The 20,707-nt window shown below is 40.5% G+C and overlaps 1 protein-coding gene across 1 annotated transcript in view; it reads right to left on the reverse strand.

The window, feature by feature from the left end:
- Window positions 1–2,128: 2,128 nt before the first annotated feature.
- The window catches only part of LOC137914203 (serine-rich coiled-coil domain-containing protein 1-like), an 85,305-nt gene continuing 66,726 nt past the window's right edge, over window positions 2,129–20,707 (reverse strand). Inside the window, exon 10 of the mRNA XM_068757807.1 lies at window positions 2,129–2,878. Within this exon, the coding sequence (XP_068613908.1) occupies window positions 2,129–2,878 (750 nt within the window). The remainder of the gene's footprint in view (window positions 2,879–20,707) is intronic.

Raw genomic sequence — 20,707 nt, forward strand, 5'->3', positions numbered from 1 at the left:
AAATCCTTGTTCTGACCTCCGTTTCCCTGCGGTGAAATTAAATATCAGTTTGCTCTTACAAATGTTGTCTGGGAGTACATTAATGTGCTTAAAAGACCTCCAAACAGTGTTTGAGCTGCCAAACTCCACCGTGGGGTTTCCCCTTTCAGGATACGCAAGATAAAAACTACCGTTGTGGTTTTCTGAGTTTAATACGACTGAAAGGAGCACAGCTGTTGGGAGGAAAAAATAAAATACGAGTGGGCAGCGCAGACTGAGCCAAACACCCCCACTGATAAGGGACGTACAGAGCAGATCTCAAGAAGTCATCCAGCGACAAATCACAGTTCACCTGAAAGCAAACCAAGCAGGGAACGTTAAACTCAGTCCACACGACACATTCCTGACACATTCCGTCTGACCAGGAATCTAATATGATTCATTACGCGCATGATTAATTCCTGATTACAGCTGGAAAATCATTTTGAGCTAGAGGTCCCAATGACCAAGAGCAAGAGCACTCCAACAGAGTTTCTGATGGACTACATCAGGTGACAGCAAGATACAAAGATCACAGATTAAAAATGAGAGGAGCATGAGGAACCACTAAGCTTTTATGCAGTCAGGTTGGGAGCAGAAAGGGGAAATATCGAGGTATAAAAGGGGAATAAGTCTTGGCTGGATGGAACAATGCTAAATAAAAAAGTGGTTTGAGAGGTAATGTGCAAGTGCAAGTTAAGCAGACCAGAGGGTTGCAGCTTCCCACACTTGGAGAAGAGCAGTCTTCCTTCAGGCTTTTCTTCACCTCGACCAGACCCCTGACTCATGAGGGGTGTATTACAACACTCGCTCACGCACACACACTGACACACGATTTATACATCTTCCCTCGAGGGAAGTGCCGTTTAGAGATCGACAAGGCCAACAGCTTCTCCAAAACTGAATATATTCTGTGGACAGCAGCAGCGGCGAACCTCTGGCCTGTACTTAACAGGTTCTAAAAAAAGGGCCGCGAGTCTATCCACTTGTGTTAATCTCACTAAATTGGACTGCGTCATGCCTGTTCTTTTTTTTCTCAAGTAAACAATGTTTAGTGCAATATTTGCTAATTTTATCTCTACAAAGAACTGAACTCTATTCAGATTGATTAAAATAATCAAAATTAAAACCTAGATTTTGACACTCATTTAGCAAAAGCACCAATAACATTCATGTTTATTGGACCAGCCTTGATGATATGAGATGCCACACTACAAATTCTATTTCCCAATGGTAATGGGGGGGGGGGGGGGGGGGGATGTAAAATCTAAAAATCTGCTATTTTATTATTTAATTACTTTGGCCAGTAGAATGTAAAATGATTAAAATTGCTGACTTCAATGTCTGTAATGCATTAATTTGATATTGTACATTTATTTTTGTAAATAAATATCACAACAATGTGTTTCTGTAAAAAGTGGCCAAGGATGAAGGTTATGATCAATGTAGTGCCTTCCTGATATAAACAAGAGAATCAACATTCAGACTTACAAATCCAAAAAAAGCATGCAGTCACAGAGTCATGGTGTAGATGTTCATCTACACGTATCTGTCAGTGGATATCAAGGAATAATCTGATGTTTGGCAAGTACGGCGTTTATCCTTTAGTTTATTCCCAGGGGTCCTTCAGCAGTCCATGATGTCACCTGGTAAAACGTAAGGTGATTAACAAATAAATAAAACGTTTAACAATAACCACACATGAATAACCCAATTTCAGTTCACTTTAACAACATGTTATCTGTGCAGATTGTGTATGTGTGTGATATGAGTTGTGAGTCAGCATTCACTTTGTGTGCCCGTGGGCGTAAGCACATCTAAACTGTCAGCATGGCACAACGTGGGAGTTCTGATAGACGGGTGAGTGCCTTTTCCATGCAGTCTGACGTGTGTGTGTGTGTGTGTGTGTGTGTGCCCTTGCATATGAGTGTGTTTTAGCAATCAAATTCATGGGCTGGACTGTAAAGAACGTGTGGTTGATGCTTTCTTTTTTTAGGGACGGGGGGGTCTTGTATCGAAGGAACAGCAGTTTCCCTATAAAGTCACCCATTTTGTCCCTTAAGTCGATATGGCTGCTTGTGCTGAGGACGGTGTTCATGTTTATGTGTCATCAAGTCTCTCTCTGTGTCAGAGCTTGCAGCTCTGAGGTGTGTAGGGAATGTTGGAGGAAGACGTTTTTACGGCTGTAGCTATGCAGAGACAGAGGGCCTCGAGGTGGTTGTCCTAAACGACCCATAAATGTAGAAGATGAGGAAGAGGAGGCTGAGGACGAAGTAGGATGTGGAGGGGAGATGCTTGGAGAGGGGCTCCCTCTGCTTGCAAGACTTAGGAGACTCGAGGAGGAGCTAGTCCCAACTGCACGAGGGATATGGCTCGGGGGATGGCGTTCTCCTCTTCTTACTCCGCAGGACTGAAGGACTCCGCCTCCTACCCCTTGAGCTAAGGACTCAGAAGAGGAGGACACCCACACCGACTGCTTAGTGGACAAAGATGGAGCTTCAGTACGAGTAGCAGCAGCTGAAACAGAGCCTTGGTATTGATTTGAGACTTGAAGCTGGGCTATTTTAGTAGATGAAGCTTGGGGTGACATAGCAGAAGTGGCAGAGGATGGGTTGGAGGAGCCCGGAGCCAGATGTGGAGCAGGGTAAGGGGCTGTAAACTGTGCCAAGACCCCATGACAGTGGTGCTCCTCCCCCACGGGGAGTCGCTCAGGGGGTGGAGGCCGGCCATGCAGCGGTGGATGGTAGCGGTGGAGGTGCTGGCTAGAGTGGTCCCCTCCGAGTGCTGCCCGCGCTACCCTTAGGTCCTTTGGAGGCAGGATGCTGCTGCCTTGTCCTGACAGCCGGGCTGGATGATTGGTCTAACAGAGTAATGCAAGGAGAAACAAGAAAGAGATGAGGATTATTATTATTATTATTATTCTGCCTGCCAGAGTGTATGAGGTGTGAACATGTCTCAAGAAAGAGAGAGGGGGAAAGAGACAAAGACTCCGAGACAGATAGTGAGACAGGCAAAACGAGAGAGAGAGAGAGAGAGAGCACTGCTTTGTGTTCAGTATATATTGTTAATTGGGTGGCATTTGGAGAGCGATGAGAGCGATCACTCTGAGCTCCTGCAGCTTGTTCTAATTGTTTCTAAACCAACCAGAACCCGATCGCTACAGAGCAGATGCAAACAAAGAGAGAAACAAGACAAGTTATTATACGCATGTATGAAGATATGTACTCATGCACAAATCCCTACTCACAAAGCAACGGGGACACACACACACACACACACACACACGAGAAGATGCCATGTAAAGCTAGATGGCAGAAATGAGGGCCACCTGTTCTCCTTCACACTCCACTGCACCCCCTTATGCAACATATCTCCTAACTGTCCCCGCTCTCTCTCCTCACAATACCACAATCACACCGGGTACAAGTGTGCACTCTCTACTAAAGGAATACAGCCTCCTCTGACACTGAGACTCTGGAGAGTAGGCTGAGTTGACAATCAGTGAAGCAATCTCTGAGTGTTTTATTGTATGAGGTGGCTTCAGGTGCCGTATAAGGATGTGTATTTACATTCATATAAATACTGAGTGCACGTTTGTGTGCAAATGCATGCGTTTCTTATTTCCACCGTGCATGTGAATGCAATCATTCTGTCTGTCTTTCTGTGTATGTAAATTAATATCAAATGTAATGCAATTACTGTACTGAGGTCGTCGGCAGCAACGTGTATGAGAGGCAGAAATGTAATTAGCTGGGACACTGCTAACTGAAGAAATACCGTCTAACAGCACCAGAGCTAATTCAATGAAACGGTTCCTATTCATGAGCTAATGCTGTCCCTCTGAAATCAAATTAAAGATGCAAAGATTAAACATTAGTTTGATGCTTTATTATACCCTGAGCTTTCAAAAAAAAACACCACAACTTAGATGTGGCTTGTTAGTTAATTTGATATTAATCTTATTTTAATATCACTTCGCTTAGTTGCCTACGTTTTCTGTTTCTGGTAAATTACGGATTGAAGCAACATTTCATATTTTCCAAAAAGCTTTTTTTGATCATTCACACCCTGCATTGCCCCATCTCCCCCTCCTTTTGTGTTTAGTGTGTACATTTGAAATTAGTAAATATGTAGCAAAGATAATAAAGAACAAATTATCATGATTGATTAAAGTAAATACTAAGTGAAACAATAAATAAAAACACTTTTCTACATGCTACACTATTAATAACTATGTATTAAGGCAGTAAATTTCAAAATGAAATTAATATAGCATTACTCTCTTTTTTGTCTGTGCGAAGGTTTGCAATCTTTTCCATCCCCTGAACACCATCTAACTTTTAATATGCTAATGTGAGGAGCTATTTCCAGATATTTTCTTTGCATTTCAAAGTATGAAATCTTTGAGGATTTAGCTGCGACTGTGCTGGGATCTAATTTAGTCTAAGGCAAGTATGTAGTACAGGGATGTGTAAATATGATAAATAGTAACGGTCTAATACATAATAAAGTCTTAGGAAGGTAACAAATAAATGAACAGAATCCACCTGGGTGTTTTGAAACTTATCTTTAGGATGAAGACATAGACTTTCTTTAATGATGAAGCAGAGCGTTTCATGATCTTGCTGTTCATTCCAGTCAAAGGACGCTACCAGATGTTTTTACTAGTGAGAATCTGTCTCTGTTATCCGGACTATTCATGGGGTTATGGACATATTTAGATGAGGTAGGGTGTGGCCTAAGGAACCATTACATTTTGACACTGAGCCACATCATCATCATCTGTTTCCAAAATGTCCTTAAGTTATTCTTTTCTACTGCAGGTTAAGAGAAACTGCTCGCTTTATTCACCTAACCATGGTGTTAATGTATATAGTACTTGTAATGCGAAACATTTTTACACATTAAAGTCTGATCTGGATCCAACTAATATTTTAGATAATTATTTGGAACTGCCAGAAATTAGTCAATAAGAGGGACAGTGAAGGTTAGACATTTTGGAGATAAGGTCAGAGAGACCAGACTTTAATGGTTTGGACATGTCCAGAGGAGAGACAGGGACTATATCGGTAGAAGGATGCTGAGGATGGAACTACCAGGGAATGCTTCAACTTTCGTTAGATTTGACGCATCATCAAAAGTTGTTTGGGCCCGAAGAAAACCACTATTTGCAAAATAGAATTTTTCTTGCATCCATCAAACCAATAATTAGAATTTAACTTGTGGTAGTGTTTCATGGTCAGTGAGTCATACTATTAGGCTCAAACTCTCATAGCATAATTACTTTTTGTTGCGTAAGACTTAATAGGGGAATTCAGCTGCAAGTATTGTTGACAAAAATTATGCTTATGTTACATGCGTCTGATTCCCCGACAGTTCCTGACATGCTCATTTGATATGTTCTTATTTTTCTGAATTACAACCAAGCAATCAGCTTTTCAAAAGCTCAGCCTCCGTGTCCTTTCAGGTTCAACAGAGAAGAAAATCAGCAGCACCCTGCTAAAACATCAAACAGTGTGGCGTTGCCGATACAGCTTAAAGAGTTTAGGGAGTAGATTGAGGATTTCTAATGGGCTTTAATGGGTGCTGAACACTACAAGACAGATTCCTTGATCTAATTAAGAGGAGTAAAAATGTCTATCCTAGCCCAACTTTGTACAGAGCAGCAGCGTTGTGAAAAGCCATGAGGGAATTGCCACATCATTGAATATCTACTATGACTGTGGAGGTTTATTTGGGGCGGCTTAATTAAGGCTAAATGGCTAATCTTCAACAAACCAAAAAAAAAAACTGTGTTGTTTTTCCACCCTCAGAAATCTGAGAAAACAACAGAAGGTAAGGTGAGAACAGTAAAATACAAATTGGTAGACAACTTTGAACAAAATAATTACCAGGCGCACTACAAAGGATTTGCTGTACAGACATATGCTTGGTATCAAAAGATATTTCTCATCCAAGTGTAAAGAGAAAAATCAAATACAACCAAGGCCTGGGGTAAAGCCGGGCGGGCATATGTGTGAGAGCATAAGGAGGGAAGACAGACGAGAGAGAAAAGGGTCAGGGGCATTGAAACGTGAGTAAACAGATAAAAAAAAGCAAGAAGACAGAAGAAAACAAATGAGAGATGGGCGAAAAGGTGATTATAAACACAGCAATAAAGGTAAATTAGAACCAACTGCAGAGCAGCCAGAAAGGTGTGGAGCGAAAGAGAGAGATAGATCAGGACTGATTTACTAACTCGGGTGTCCTTTCTCAAGTACAAGCTCTGCGGCAAACAGGCAAGCCAGTGATAGAATGGCCTGTATGCAAACATCCAGGAGAGTCTCTGTTACACACAGCCCTACAAACACACACACACAAGTACACACACACACACACACACACACAGGTAAATTAGAGTGATTTCAGGGAGCCCTTTCCCGCAACCTTAGTTTTTATTGGACAGAGAAGAACACAGCAATATGGTAATGGAATAAAGGAGATCCTTAAAAATCTTAACCATCTGTATACAGGGGATTTGAAAATGGACAAACTCTTGTTTTTTTATAATTGCAAGATTTTGTTCATGCACTACTGAAAATCTTGTGAAAGCAAATTTAGAGTACCGGTAATAGCCATGTTGACTTCATCCACATAATGTCAAATGACCAGTTCTTTGATGACATATCAGTAAAAAGCTATGAAAAGTAGGGAGAAGATGATGCCGGTCAGAGTACCACGGTTGGGGCAACTGATTACTGCCGATTACAGGGCCCATGGGTGAAAAGGAATTCCTGATTTTGTACGATTTTGAATACTCTACCACAGAAATGCATGGTGTTTATGTATTTTACATCGCTTTTGTTCAGCCTCTCAGACACGGACTTCATGATTCCTGATTCGCGAACCAAATTAGAAGTAGCTTTAGAGAACAAAACAGGTGTAGTGCAAATGTGTTCAAACCCCCACTGTATCTGCCATGAATCACACACCATGGCTCAGTATTCCTGCACACACAGATCAAATATTAATGAAGGCCACGGGGCTGAAAAGAAATGGACCCCTGACTTTTCCAGTTCTTCACAGCGAGATTAGCGAGATAAAATTGTGTAAAGTTTGTATTCTTATACGCCTGCATGAACAAAGAATTCCTCTGGTCTTTTGAAACTTGGAAAAGCCAGTGATTCTGATTACGGTGAAGGATGGTACCCTAAACGTTATTTAGATGATACATGTTGCAGTCATAATGTGGGAACCCAAACAATACCACTTCATTCGGACTACATTTATCTAAAGGAAATGGCTTATTTTATTGCTGTACATGAATTTGGATGAGTTTCTGAAAGTGGAGCAGTGAAAGACTCAAACAGTCTCCCACATCACCTTTGGCATTTTGCAACATAAATGTGTAACAATCAATAACAACAAAGGGCGATGTTGCAGACGGGTCCCGTGTCTCCAGGCCATGGCATACCTCTATTTTGAACTCGCTGATTTTCATCACTGTACAACTTCCAAAAGAAGGATGCCTCTTGTACAGCCTATAGCGATGTCCTTCTCTTTATTTTGGCTTTGTTGTAGTCATCCATCTTTCTCGTCTCTGCCTCTACTATTTCCCCATACAGCGATCCCATTTTCTGCTGTCTCAATCTCTTTGATTATTATGCTGAATTTCCTTTACCTCATATGTTATAGGAAGCCAAAAAAATCACAACAGCATGAAACAAGAAAATAGAAACAGCGGTCAGAAATATTACCATGGATAGTAAAGGATAGGACACAAAAACAATACTGAGACATAAAAGAGTATTGGCTTCTTTCTGTCTGTCCATCCGCCCATCCATGAAATTACTAAATTGCTGAAATTAAAATGCTAAAAGCTATAAAAGAATAGGAAAAAATTTATCTCAGCTACATCTAGGCAATATAATAGATGTTGATCAGATTGCACATGGTGGCGCAATTAGATCATCCCATACCTGGGTACATTACTTTTGATTGGCCTATATCAATAATGATTATGCTGGCAACAAAAACAAAAGAATCTAATTTGAAACGTTGACATTTGGACAATCAAACAATCACACAACCTCTTCTAAGTCTTGATAGAAGAGGTTTTTACTGCGTGAGTATTTCAATATCGGTGTTTTATTACCGGTATGTTAAAAATTGTGAAGGTGATCCTTAACTATCCCTATCAAAATAATCTGAATGTGTGAAATCAAGAATTCTACTATGTATAATTTGCTATAATTTTAATTGCATAATTTAACCACAAAGACAGATCTCTGTCCCTGTCTGTATCTACTTCCCCTCCCTCCCTCTACACCGCCCTCTTTTCCCAGCCTGCCTTTTTCTCTCATCTCTAAACTTCTCCACCTCTGTTGTCCGTTCCCTTTTCCCTTCACTCTTTCTTCGTTATGTAACATGCTGCTTAAGTATGCCCCCGGCAGGCAGGGCTGAGCAGACCCTGACAGTAGGAGGATTGATGGTATGCTACTACTGTCTGGAGACCAGAGTAAGACGGGGGGGGGGGAATAAAGCAAAAGAGAGGGTTGAAAGATGGCAGATATTGTTTTGCGTTTTTGTGTGGTGACAGTTGGGTTGGGTTGGTTGGGGGGGGGGGGGGGGGGGGGTTGAGATTGAAAAAGACGCAGAGGGCAAAAGTTGAGCTTACGTCGCTGCAGATGTCAGTCCAGCCCAGACTGCAGCAAAATGCCAAGCAGTTGGCGTGACGTTCCTTTCTCGATGTTCCTACTGGAGGCACTCACTCAGAGGCAGGACACTACGGTGATGCACTGCACAGATAATCGGCTCGCAATGCTACCAATCGTGATGCTGTCACTGTACTCAGGCAAAATGATCTGCATTGAACCGATGTTATATTGAGTTATGGCAGCCAGGCGAAGTAACCTGCTGCATCTTACAAGACAGGAGTGTGTGTGTGTGTGTGTGCACGTGTACACAACTCAATAAATATTTAGACTTACACATTTCTTAGACAGGACACCTCTACTGTGCATCAGTGCGGCTAAAGGAATGCGTTACAATGTCTGAGACGGAGACATCTCCAGCCCATCTCACTACAAAGAAAATAAACTTAGTTGCAGCAAGAGCCTGGTGGCAAAAACTTCAGCTTCTCTAACCATACAGAACATAAACCGTCACATGAACTCACACGTGTTCAATAAACTGGAGTATTTCAGGGGTATGTTGACCAGTGTTGCACATTTTGATACCTCTCTAATAGCCCAGCTGCTTTGGTTTCCTGAGGTTGGTGCACACAAATGTTAGCGGTTTCATGGTTCCTGTCCGGCGCACAGAGTTCCGACTTTATGCTAAAAGGATAGCCCCAGTCTATGTGGAGATCCTGGTGAGGGCAGGACTGGTGTGGTAAAAAGCTATACAATAAAATGCTAATTAGTTCACAGTGTCCTCTGATGACTTGCAGTGAATTATTGAGCATAGGAGTCACTGTTTTTTGCTTTATGGCTTCAGAAAGCATTGATAAGAACATTAATGCAAAAGAGACCAATATTTTCTTCACTTGAACGGACAAGAATAATTGAACTACGACATTGACATTCCTTTTCACAAGTGATCTACAACCAACTTAAATGTCAACAGCTAAAGAAATAAACAAACCACATTGTTCTTGTTTATTACTCGCTAATATTACAGATAAGTTAGAGGAAGATTAGTTCAAGCACTTTGCACTTCATCTAGAGTTGAGATTTGTTTGTTACCTCTGTCAAAGTGTCTGCTTTTGTTTGTTTGTTAGTATGTTTGCAGGATAGCAGAAAAACTACTTGACAGACTTTTAAAAACAGAAATTGGAATTGGTTTGATTGTGCTTGAAACGGAGTTATATTCTACTGAGTGACATTCTAGCCTTAATTGTCAGCTTCCTGAGCGTAGCTGCAGTGTGTACGGTAGCTTTTGGGTGTATCTCACAGTCATTAATATGTTTCTGAGTGACACCACTACCACTGTGCCACCCCACAGCTGTGTTGCAGTTCAACTTGGCTCCGAGGCATCTGAAATGATCACCGCCTAAGACTGCAGCTGCTGAATTTCAGTGAAATCAGTTATTCTTATAGTCACTACTTATCCTTGTCAGTGTTAAGAAGTGAACAACCCCCAGAATCTCAAGTTCTTCCCAGAGTGAACAAGGCAGCCTGGCAAGTATCAAAGCCAGTGTCATGCTGTGGCCAAGAGTTCTAATGAGGTTCCTTGGGTGGCTCTGATGGGCATATACGCTGAGAGCCTGGCATTGCTCACCCACTATCATCCCCATCAGCTCTGTGTGCACGCACATACTCATCTCATTGATCGACCAGCCTGTGCAAATGTCCTTTGTAAACACTACCCGGCACCATAAGAAAGAAGTGAGACAGAAAAAAGGCTTTATATGAGAGTAGGAAATGAAAGAGGGAAATGAAAGGAGAGAAGGGAGCAAGAAAGTAAAAATTAATGAATTAAAGAAGAGAGGTTCAAACAAATAAGGGGATGAATGGAATGCAGGTAACATGAAGGTAAAACAACCAAGGAAGAGAGAAGAAGAGGAGAGCACAATACGAGGGTTGACAATCGGATGTGTGAGAGGAACAAAAGACAAATGAGAGCAAGAGGTGACAGAACAGACAAAGTTATAGGGGATGAAAGACCGAGATAATTACAAAGTTAGAGTCAGCTATAAAACGGGGATAGTGGTGAGTAGTAGGGAGGGAGGGGCATCGATATACGGCGAGAAGGAAAAAATGATGGAGTCACTTTGAGGGAAAGCTGTGAACTGGAGACTAACATTAATTATTTTTGAGAAATTAATGTCTCAAGAACATCTATTTAAACGGTCATACATGAGTCCAAATAAAATATAGACTAAATGTTCAAACCAAATGAAATATGTCAAGACATATTTTAATCTGGGATACTTAATAGCAGATGTAAAAAACAAAACAAAACAAACTAAAGAATATATATAAGCCGATATAAGCTTTCACAAACTTTTTTTCTAATCTTCCACAAACACTGCTCGGAATTGCATGCTGGTCACGTGCTGCTGCTTATTTTGACTCAATGGCATTGGTTTCCTGATTTAAGTCATAAAACCTTTATTATCCACAACACCACAGCATCACCCATTGAGCTTCACGCATCCATGTATCCATGTCACCTTGGACATAAAAAGCTGCCAAATGCAATCCATTCACCTTTACAGCGACAGACAAATAGCCGATTTGAATCGTTAATCTTCAGGGACACCATTTTGACTCTTCCTCTCCCATTTTAGTCTTCTTTTAATTATGATGAAAATGTTGAAAGAAAAGTACACACTCGCAGTGAGAATGAGCATATACTAGAATGTACTTAATTATTCAGTATCTACGGTAGTCCAAGTTTAAAAAGCAGAACTGTTTTTACAATTATGAGATGCTATATTTGGTTCTCAGGATTGTGACTCAACTCGGAGGAGGGCTGCCAATTAAAAGTTTTATTGTTTTCAGTTATTTTATATGGGAAAAATTTGATTTGAGTTATGAGCTCGGTCCAGAAAGAAATTATACTGATATCATAATAATAAAATGCAGACTGTCACCAACCAACATTCTCCTTCCACAGAAGAAACTTCTCAAAAACTCTAGTATCCTTTCTGGACTCCAGGTAACACTCTTAAAGAAATGTCCATCCATCACACCCCTTCTGACTGAGTTTTTACAGTGTTATGTCCAATGTGCAACAAGTATTTATTTGAAAGAACTGTAATTCTCCTCCTCGCATGTCGCTGTACCATTTACCAAAACTACAGCCTAGAAAATGTTTATTTTCGTACCATCATCAGTTACCCTTAAATAAACCCTTTACCTTTTCGGTGGACATTCGTGGCTATTAGACATCCATTGAACAAATAAACCTCGATATCTGTCGACACTTTTTAAATTTAACACGAAAAACATTTTCACTGCATTCAGTTTAATTGTTTTTGACATATTGTGAAGTTACTTGATTCAAAGGCACTGAGCAGTGTTGTTCACATTGTGTTATCATTAATGTGACGTTATGTGTGTGCAAAACTAAAATGACAGCTCGAGTTTAATGGGAGAGATTGACAGCATGGAAGGCAATGCAGATTGTAGTTGTGACTGTGTCAGCACTGTCAGTGCGACACGCCATGTGGGAGGGCTCCGGAATTGCAGCAGAAGTGGTGGCTGCGAGTGAATTCAAGCCTCTTCACAAAAATGTATATATATACTGGCTGTGTGTCTACGTGTGTGTCGTTCTGTGTGTAATCGCAATGAAGCCTATAACCCGATGGTGAGTGCTGATGGAGCATGAAGCTGATGGAAGCCAAAACCCCTTTTTGCTGCTTGTGTTTATCAAAGCCTCCCCCAGATGCAGCAGCACACACACATACATATATGTATATGTACTGACTGATCACTAATATTCATGCACACCCATGCCTTTCTGTGCTCACACTATAGTAAATACACACATATTTAGAAGTATGCATCAACCCTCATTATCAATATTATTAACTACCACAAACACATAGCGACCCAACTACCCTTCTGTCATTTGGCTAAGATAAGGTACTTTCCTGGGTTCTCAGTTTGTTCTGTGTAGCCGCCCAGAAGAGCTGAAACAATACAGAAATCTGAAAGGTGGGCAGGAGAGAGATAGCGGAGAATGAAGGCTGAAGAGAAGAAAGCACCGGAAATGTCAAAAGAATGAAAATAAATAAGTCGATTTTCCATCAGCTGTCCACAAGGCCTCATAATTATGTTGCAGCTCCCGCCTGTGTCATCGCAATGAGAACAACTGTGACTGTCCTGCTGCAGCAAACTTTCACTTGAGATAACAGACAGGCAGACCTTCATTGATGGGTAAGACATTAAACAAGAACCTGCTCTGCAGGATCCACCAATGAGGCTGTGGTGACATTTATGAAAATGGGAAATGTGTTTCACTGTTGAACTTATTCCTCTTTCTTCTTCAACGCTGATGTTTTTAATGTGATAAAAAAAACAAAAGTTACATCGTAAAGTTTGAACATGATTTCAAATACAATAAAAGTTGCTTTTGAAACTGGAGATCAAGGAAAACACCTTTGCTACAAAAGAGATTTTTGTTGAAATTCCCACAATACGTGATATTGTTTCGACATTGTGGGCCACATCTTCATGTGTGATGAGACTCGGGGCCTTTCTGTGAGGAGTTCGTATGCTCTCCCAGTGTCTGCGTGGGTTCTTTCCGGGTTCTCCGGCTGATTGTCTGTCTGTGTGAGGCCCTGCAACTGCAATGAACCGGCAGCTTGTCTCGCCCGTTGACTGCTGGGATAGGCTCCAGCACGACACGTGACCCGGTAACAGACAAAGCGGTTAAGAGAATGAATGAATGATTTGATTGGTTATGACTGTTACAATAGTCTAACACACCTCCAGTTAAATCCCCCTTCCCCTCATTTCAAACCATTTCACATCTGTGTCCCAGCTTCATTGGCATTCTGGGTCATGAACCAAATCAGCCAATTACCAGGTACCTGTTCATCATGGCTAAGTGAGCATGTCCTGTAAGTCTGGACTGTGGGCTTGTTCAACAGCATGTGCATAATGCGTCTTGAATCACATAAACAAACAAGTCCCAATTGGTCACTTAACAGTGAACAAGTGACTATTTGCTCAGACAACAAACAAAGAAGACAATGTCAACAGTTTTTAGAGAGGCCATTTCTTTGCTAGAAAGTAGTTTCGGTGAAAACCATTCACAGTGGAGTGATCCACAATTACAGTGAAATAATATTAGACAGGCTTCCATTTACTCTCTTTAACTTTCATATTTTGGTGCTGTAAGTACCAATACTTAACTTTATTCCACCTTATTTCTCTCCAAGCAGATTTCTGTAGCTTAAATAAAAGCAAAAGAGAAGTAGAAAAAAAAGTGTGAACGTAGAAAGTTGTCATCGATTGCGATGCCAATGTAAAGTTTATAATTCTGAGTTTTCTGAAGGACTCAAAATAGATCCAGTTAACAGAAAACATTCCAAGAAGAAGAAATGATGAATCCATGCACAAAATATTTTCTGTTTTTGAGTCAATTGAAGTCGGCTTGACGTAGCTAAAGCTGAACTCGTCTAACTTTGGTCATTACAGCCCGCAGTAGATTTCACTTTTGAAATAGTCCTTTGTTTTATGCACCATATTTTTTTTTTATATCAGAAAGTAGTAACTTGTTATTTCTCGAGATTGTATATATTCTTTATAACTTCAAAGTCTCATTGATTCAGCCCATAGTGCTGACTTCCCCAACAAAGGCACTGGCAGTTATAATGTGCTTGCAGCTAAACAAGTATGCCTCTGGAGACATTTATGATGAATGGCAGGTAAACAGAATGCAGCTGCCTGGGCAGACGAAATACAGCAAGTCAACCCATTAAATGAGTCCGACTAATCTTCACACGGATTTTAAATCCAGAAGTGGATGCTTGTAAAACAACTTAAGGAATAAGGTACATGGGCTCAATACTTCACATTCTGTTTATCTGTGCCTGCAGATATGAATAAATTAAATAATAGTAATAACAGTGTCCCCACATTGTTTGTGCAGACCGTCAAGATTATTTGCGTAATAAGAAGCACAGAAGCAGTTAAAACGACCGACAGGAGAACCAGCAGAGCCGCAGTCATCGGTAGCTATTGTTGGCTCAGACGACGGTCGACCGGGAAGAACGCCTCGATTCACAAAATAAGTGTTTACACACACACTCTGTTTCCCTCCATTAAGTGCAAAGAGAAGAAGACAATTAGATGCCGCAAAGACCATGGAGGCCGTTATTAAAATAAATGTCATGTAAACACCAATACGCTTGTCCATTACTCTTAGATTGTTAAGACAGATCCTCATGAGTGCCATCTCAGTCGGCACAGAGAAGCCCAACACCGGCACAGTAGCTTCGCAGAAGAGAGGACGAGTGCAACAACAACACCATGCGAAGTGTGAACTGTTTAGTGGAACCATTACTATTCAGGGTAGAACTTCATGTACATTTACACACTATATAAAGTGAGTAGAATTGCTGTTGCACAACTCCCGGGAAGAATCCAGAATTTTCCAAATGAGGCTGGACATGGAAAATGTGATTCCATGAGTTATTTTGTTGCAATTATGTTTTAATTAACTATTTTTGTTCTGAATAATTGCATCTTTTCTCATATAGAATCAACAGAGATATTTAGAATACATTCAGGATTAGTACTATTATTGTTTTCTGGCCTGACTCCCATTTTTAGCCGTATTATCAGTGGCTACACTAAAGGCCAAAATTTAAATTGCTGTCCATTACTCAGTGGCCACAAACTACCTAACCTCAATGTGAAGACTATCTGCAGAGCCACAAAACAGCAGCAGCGGCGGCCATTGGGTGTTGCTGAGTGGAGCAATGCTGCTGATAGAATTTCCCTCTGGGATTAATAAAGTATTCTGTTTCTGATTCATCTACGTAAATGTAAAAATAGCTCCTGTGGTAAAAAAAAAAAATTGTATAGTTGTCTGACGGGCACAAATGAGTCAAATTATCACATCTGACTGAGATATATAACACATTAATATTTGAGCAGAACTTTAGAAGCCAAGCAGTTAAAAATATATATCTAACAAATGTGTGTGATGTTTATTCATTCAAACCGCTTTTTATGCTCTTCAACTAATAAAAACAAGTATAGAAACACTTGAAGAAGAGGAAATCTTCATTCTTGTCATTGGGCATGCTGCACACAGTACTACACACACAACAAAAGTAATGTATTCCCTAAAAATGTCCCTCTCAACAATTCAAAGGCCCTTCGGCCCCTCTCCAGCCACCAATTAACTTTCTGTATTTTGTCTGGGCGAGGACTTGAACCAGCAACCCTCCAGTTCCCAACCCACTGAACCATGTAAGCACGGGCAGAGAGATTGGAAGAGGGACAGGACTAAGACAAGAAAACATACACCTGTGGGTGTGACAGTCAGCTGTCACTCCTGGTATTCAAGATGAATAAGTTGTGTTTTAGGTTTGTGTTGTGTTTTCTACACGTGTGTGTAATCGTAGTTTTGTTTTGTGCGGCTGTAATACCTGTGCGTCCAATCAGAAAGCATAGGCACACACACTGGAGAGTTCTACATCTCATAGAGAATCTGAGGGCCTTCAAAGTCCAACACACAATCTGTCCATCTGTCTTGGTCTTTTACTTATGAAACAAGCAGCAAAAAGAAGACAGAATAGGGAAAGAGGCAGAGGGAAAACACAAAGATGGGATAATAAATGGCATGAAAGAGAATAGGTTAATGTGCGTACAGCAGTATTGATGTAAGAGAAGGAATAAGGAAAGATAGAGATGGTAAGAACAAGACTCATTCTATAATTAATTATCCTCATTGCATCCCTGAAAAGCGCTGCGGAAAGAGAATTGTGGAAACAGAAGAAAAACACAGTCTCACACTCACGCATGCACAATCGAGCAGAGCCACAAAGGGTTATGAAAGTTTGAGCAGCGACATTTCAAAAAGTTCATTAAACTTCCCTGAAGTTCTGAGGACAGTACCAGAAAACACACAGCGATCATTTCAAGCGAGGTCGACTTATTTCAAGCGAGGTCGACTTCCTTGATTTGAGTTTCTGATCGTATGTATAAACACTGTACAGAGTTTGAGTCTTGTTATCTTTCATGAAAACAAATTACAACCCACATTTGACTTTTGAAGAGATTACAATTTGGTGCATGAATGCAAAAATAGCCCCGAGCACAAAAAGATAATTTCCCCACACTAAAACATAAAGCGCACACAAAGGCAGACAACAGTCATACTTCTCAGATGGATAATGTTTGATGAAAGGGATGGAAACCACGCTGTTTGACAGCAGACTCAGAATGACAGCAAGACTCCAGGGAATTGCTGCAACTACCAAGAAATACTCCCTCATACTGGATAACCCTCCATAAATCCACAGCTTTCTATTGTGTTCATTTGCGAGCTATAGATATGTCCGGTTTCGTTACAGCTGGACAAAGACAGGTTAGCTGTTTACCCCACCCAAGTGCCAGTTTGTGCTAAGATAAGTCCGCGGGTAGCTTCATATTTTGCATTAAGACATGAGCAAGCAGACTTTCCAAAATATTAACGAAGGGATCTTTGGTTTTCTGACAGCTTCACTTTAACCTCTCACACAGGCTAGGTACAAGTAAGCTGAGTAAGATGTCGTACATAGAAACGTTTGTGTCGGACACATTGAACACAAAAGAATAAACATCTCTGTGTGTGTGTGTGTGTGTGTGTGTGTTGCTACTTTGCCTCTGGGCCATCCGAAATGTGCAGATTCCAAAAGAATAGCTCATCAATATTCATATGAGTTTATGGTTTCATTAATGTTGCAGCAAATTGTCTCATAGCAAACTCACAGCTACGGCATGCGTGTCCACACAAGTCACAGGCGAGTGAGACAAAGTGCGAGTGCGTCTCCGTACATTTGTGTAGGAGCGAGGGAGGGTGACCAGAGAGGGGGGGGCGGCGATGGGAAAGAACAAAGAGAGGGCTCGAGCTGCAGACGGCCTCATGTTTGCAGCACATGAAAAGGAGACTCTCATAAATGAAGGGAAAAGATCATACAGCTGAGTGGAGAAGAAAAGGAAGAAAAGGAGAAGGTGAAGAGAAGAAAGAGAAAGGAGAGAAGAGTGAAGTTCTAAAGGTATCTGCCCTAGTTTGGTTTGACTAATGAACCCAAAGTGTCCTGAATCTGTCCCCGAATCACCGGAGGCCCTGTACAGCCACCCTGTGTTGAAAGAGCGTGCGTCTGTGCCTCCTCTGCTACATGTCTGGAAGCCTGTGAGACATCTTGATGCATGTCTGAGTGACTGTGTACTTGCTGCAAGAGGCTATCTACTGTACACTGAAGCTGCAGGTTGAAGATCAATGCACTGTGTGAGTTAGAAAAACCTCTGTCCCTTCACGTCATCTGACTAGATGCAACACACACATTTTAAGAACATGTAGAGTTGTCTTCTTGCATTGTTGTATTGTTTAAAAAAGCAAACACATATCCCAAGCAAGGACTAAAGTTTCCTGCTAAATAATAGCAATAATGCAGCAACAGCATCCAGCTTCCAGGTCCAGGTCCAGATCTCTCACCAGCATTTGCGTCTGATTCTATATTTTTTAAATAGATAATCCCCAGAGTCTAGACACGTTTCTCTCTGTGTGTGTGTGTGTGTGTGTGTGTTCATGCTTCGGAATGCCCATGCTTCTGACAGTCCATTCATGATTAACCATGTTCAAAGAGGATAATGGGAGTCATGTAATTGGATTTCATGTGATAGATGGGGATATACAGCGGAGAGAATGAAATATCGCATCTCATGTTTGAAACAAGATGCCACGCTCCAATCGGTGGAGGAAATGAATGCTACTGGCCTGGTTTCCAAAGTTAGTACAGCACAAGCCAACACAATGAATGCAAATTATATGTAGACATTCCTACACATTTGTTTTTGTTTTGTTTATTAAGAAGGACAAGTTGCTTCTGTCTGCAATTTGTGGAACTTTAAAGTGTGCTCGATGACAAGGTCTAATTGCAGACAAACAAAAACAACAAGTACTGCATGTACTGGTTTAACTAAAAACGTGTTTGGAGAGAGAAAAAAACAACAACTTTATTTGTATAAGAAGCCAAATATTATATAACACGATTATACAAAATATGATTATGTACCCATCTAAATTGTTAGCTGCACTCAGACTATAGGAGGAGATGATTTGGTTGTTATATAATAAATCATTTGAAAACTGACATTGTAATTTATTTCCTAGTTTTCCAACCAACTAACATGAACTAATTGATATAATGTAACATATCCATGGCTGCTGACTTGTATCTCCTCTTTCTATTGAATGGGAATTTTAACAATCTAAGCATATCCAACTTGTACCTTAGGTGCCAAACTACAACAAAAGGAATCTTCAAGGTATAGTGCATACAAACTCTGAATAATAGAAAACGTGCCACTGAATAAGAATACTTTCAATTTTACTTCCCAATGCAGGGGCTGGAGGGAAACCGGCTTTAACTGGTTTTGGAAATAACGAGCAATTTGTCTTCCTCTCTGTCTGAGTGCTATCTGTTTTCATATGGATTAAATATTTTTTTGCGTCTTGTGTGCGCTTCCTTCATTGGCCTCCCATCAAAATTTTCCACCAATTGAAAGACACCTGTTTTGATCATATCTCTGTCTCTCCATATTTTTGTCAGCAATCATTTCAGCCTTTGTGATTCCAACTCTGCGACGCTTCCTCTCTCCTTTACTACCTCCTCCATACAGCGCTTCCCGTCCTGCACTAATATCCAAGTCCCATGGCCTTTACTCAGATTCTCATAGATGGAGCTCAAGCTAATTGCTTTTTTTAATAGCTTGAATCATGGTTTATTGTGTATGAGTGTGCATCCCCTTGTGTATTGCCTGAGTGTGCAGACGTTCAGCTGTATGGTGATATGATTACTGTATATTGTGTAAAGATGCTGAAAGTATTCTGATTCTCTGTTTTATATCAACATCCTTTTGGATGTTTCTCTAAAGCCTCATTGTAATTTATTTATCTACTTGCCATAGCGTGAAGTGGGAAAATATAATCTTTTGTTTTCCGTCACTAATTCGTTCAAAATTATTGAATCCAACTCTTGGGGATGTCTGTGTGATAAAGCGGAATGAAGAGGGTAATAATATGAACAATTTCAGTATCTTGCAAATCTTTGGGGCAATATAAAATCTGTTACTCGCCTTAATGGACCTGCCTGTGTTTTTTTTTTAGCAAGCGGAATAAGATTGAAAAACTCAAACAGTCAAACGTTGGCAGAGGCATGAAGAATTAATGTGAAAAAAACTGTCATCACAGAAGACAAACGGGAGACAGAAACAGGCAACATGTGGCAAGACGGCGAAGCATGACATGTCACTCTGAGTCAGAATAAAACATATGAATATACGAAGCCAAGTTTATTTTTATTTTTTTAAGAAACAAAGAGGATTGTGGTTTCAAGCTGTATGTAGAGCAGTGTAGAGAGCTCTGATATGGGCCTCCCTTCAAAGACGAAAGGCCTTTCATCTCAGTCTGCAGAATCTCACAAGCATTTGTACGCATACAGATGCAGTATTTATCCCCTTTGGACTTTTTCATCATGTGTTAATGTTTCCAAACTTGAATCACAGAAAATGTAATTAGGCTTTAAAGACTGACCTCTTAAAAAAAAAAAGAAGGGATTACTTCACAAAAAAACAAATCTGTACAAATATATCTAAATTAAGAACAAATAAAAGACAAGATCAGAATCAGAATAATTTAATAATCCGAGAGGGAAATTATATTAGTATATATATACATGCAAGATATCTCCTTGCACATTATATTAAGCACCTTCTAAATCGCTTCTCAGTCATCTTCTTTCAAATGTATCTATTGAGGTGAGAGATGTAATTAAAGTTCTGTATGGGTTCCAACTCTCATCAAACGAAAGGTCCAATTTTTCACATGCTCACAAGTGCAAGGCAGTCGACAGGACAGTGTGCGTGCCCACCATGCAAGAAAAAAATCTGAAAATATGCTTTAGAAAATGAACCAGTAACAAAAGCCTCCACTTTGCAGCGTCACACATCTTAATATCTGTCAGTTACTCCTGTCAGTC

The sequence above is a fragment of the Brachionichthys hirsutus genome, unplaced genomic scaffold (genome assembly GCF_040956055.1).
Source record: "Brachionichthys hirsutus isolate HB-005 unplaced genomic scaffold, CSIRO-AGI_Bhir_v1 contig_700, whole genome shotgun sequence".
NCBI lineage: Eukaryota > Metazoa > Chordata > Actinopteri > Lophiiformes > Brachionichthyidae > Brachionichthys > Brachionichthys hirsutus.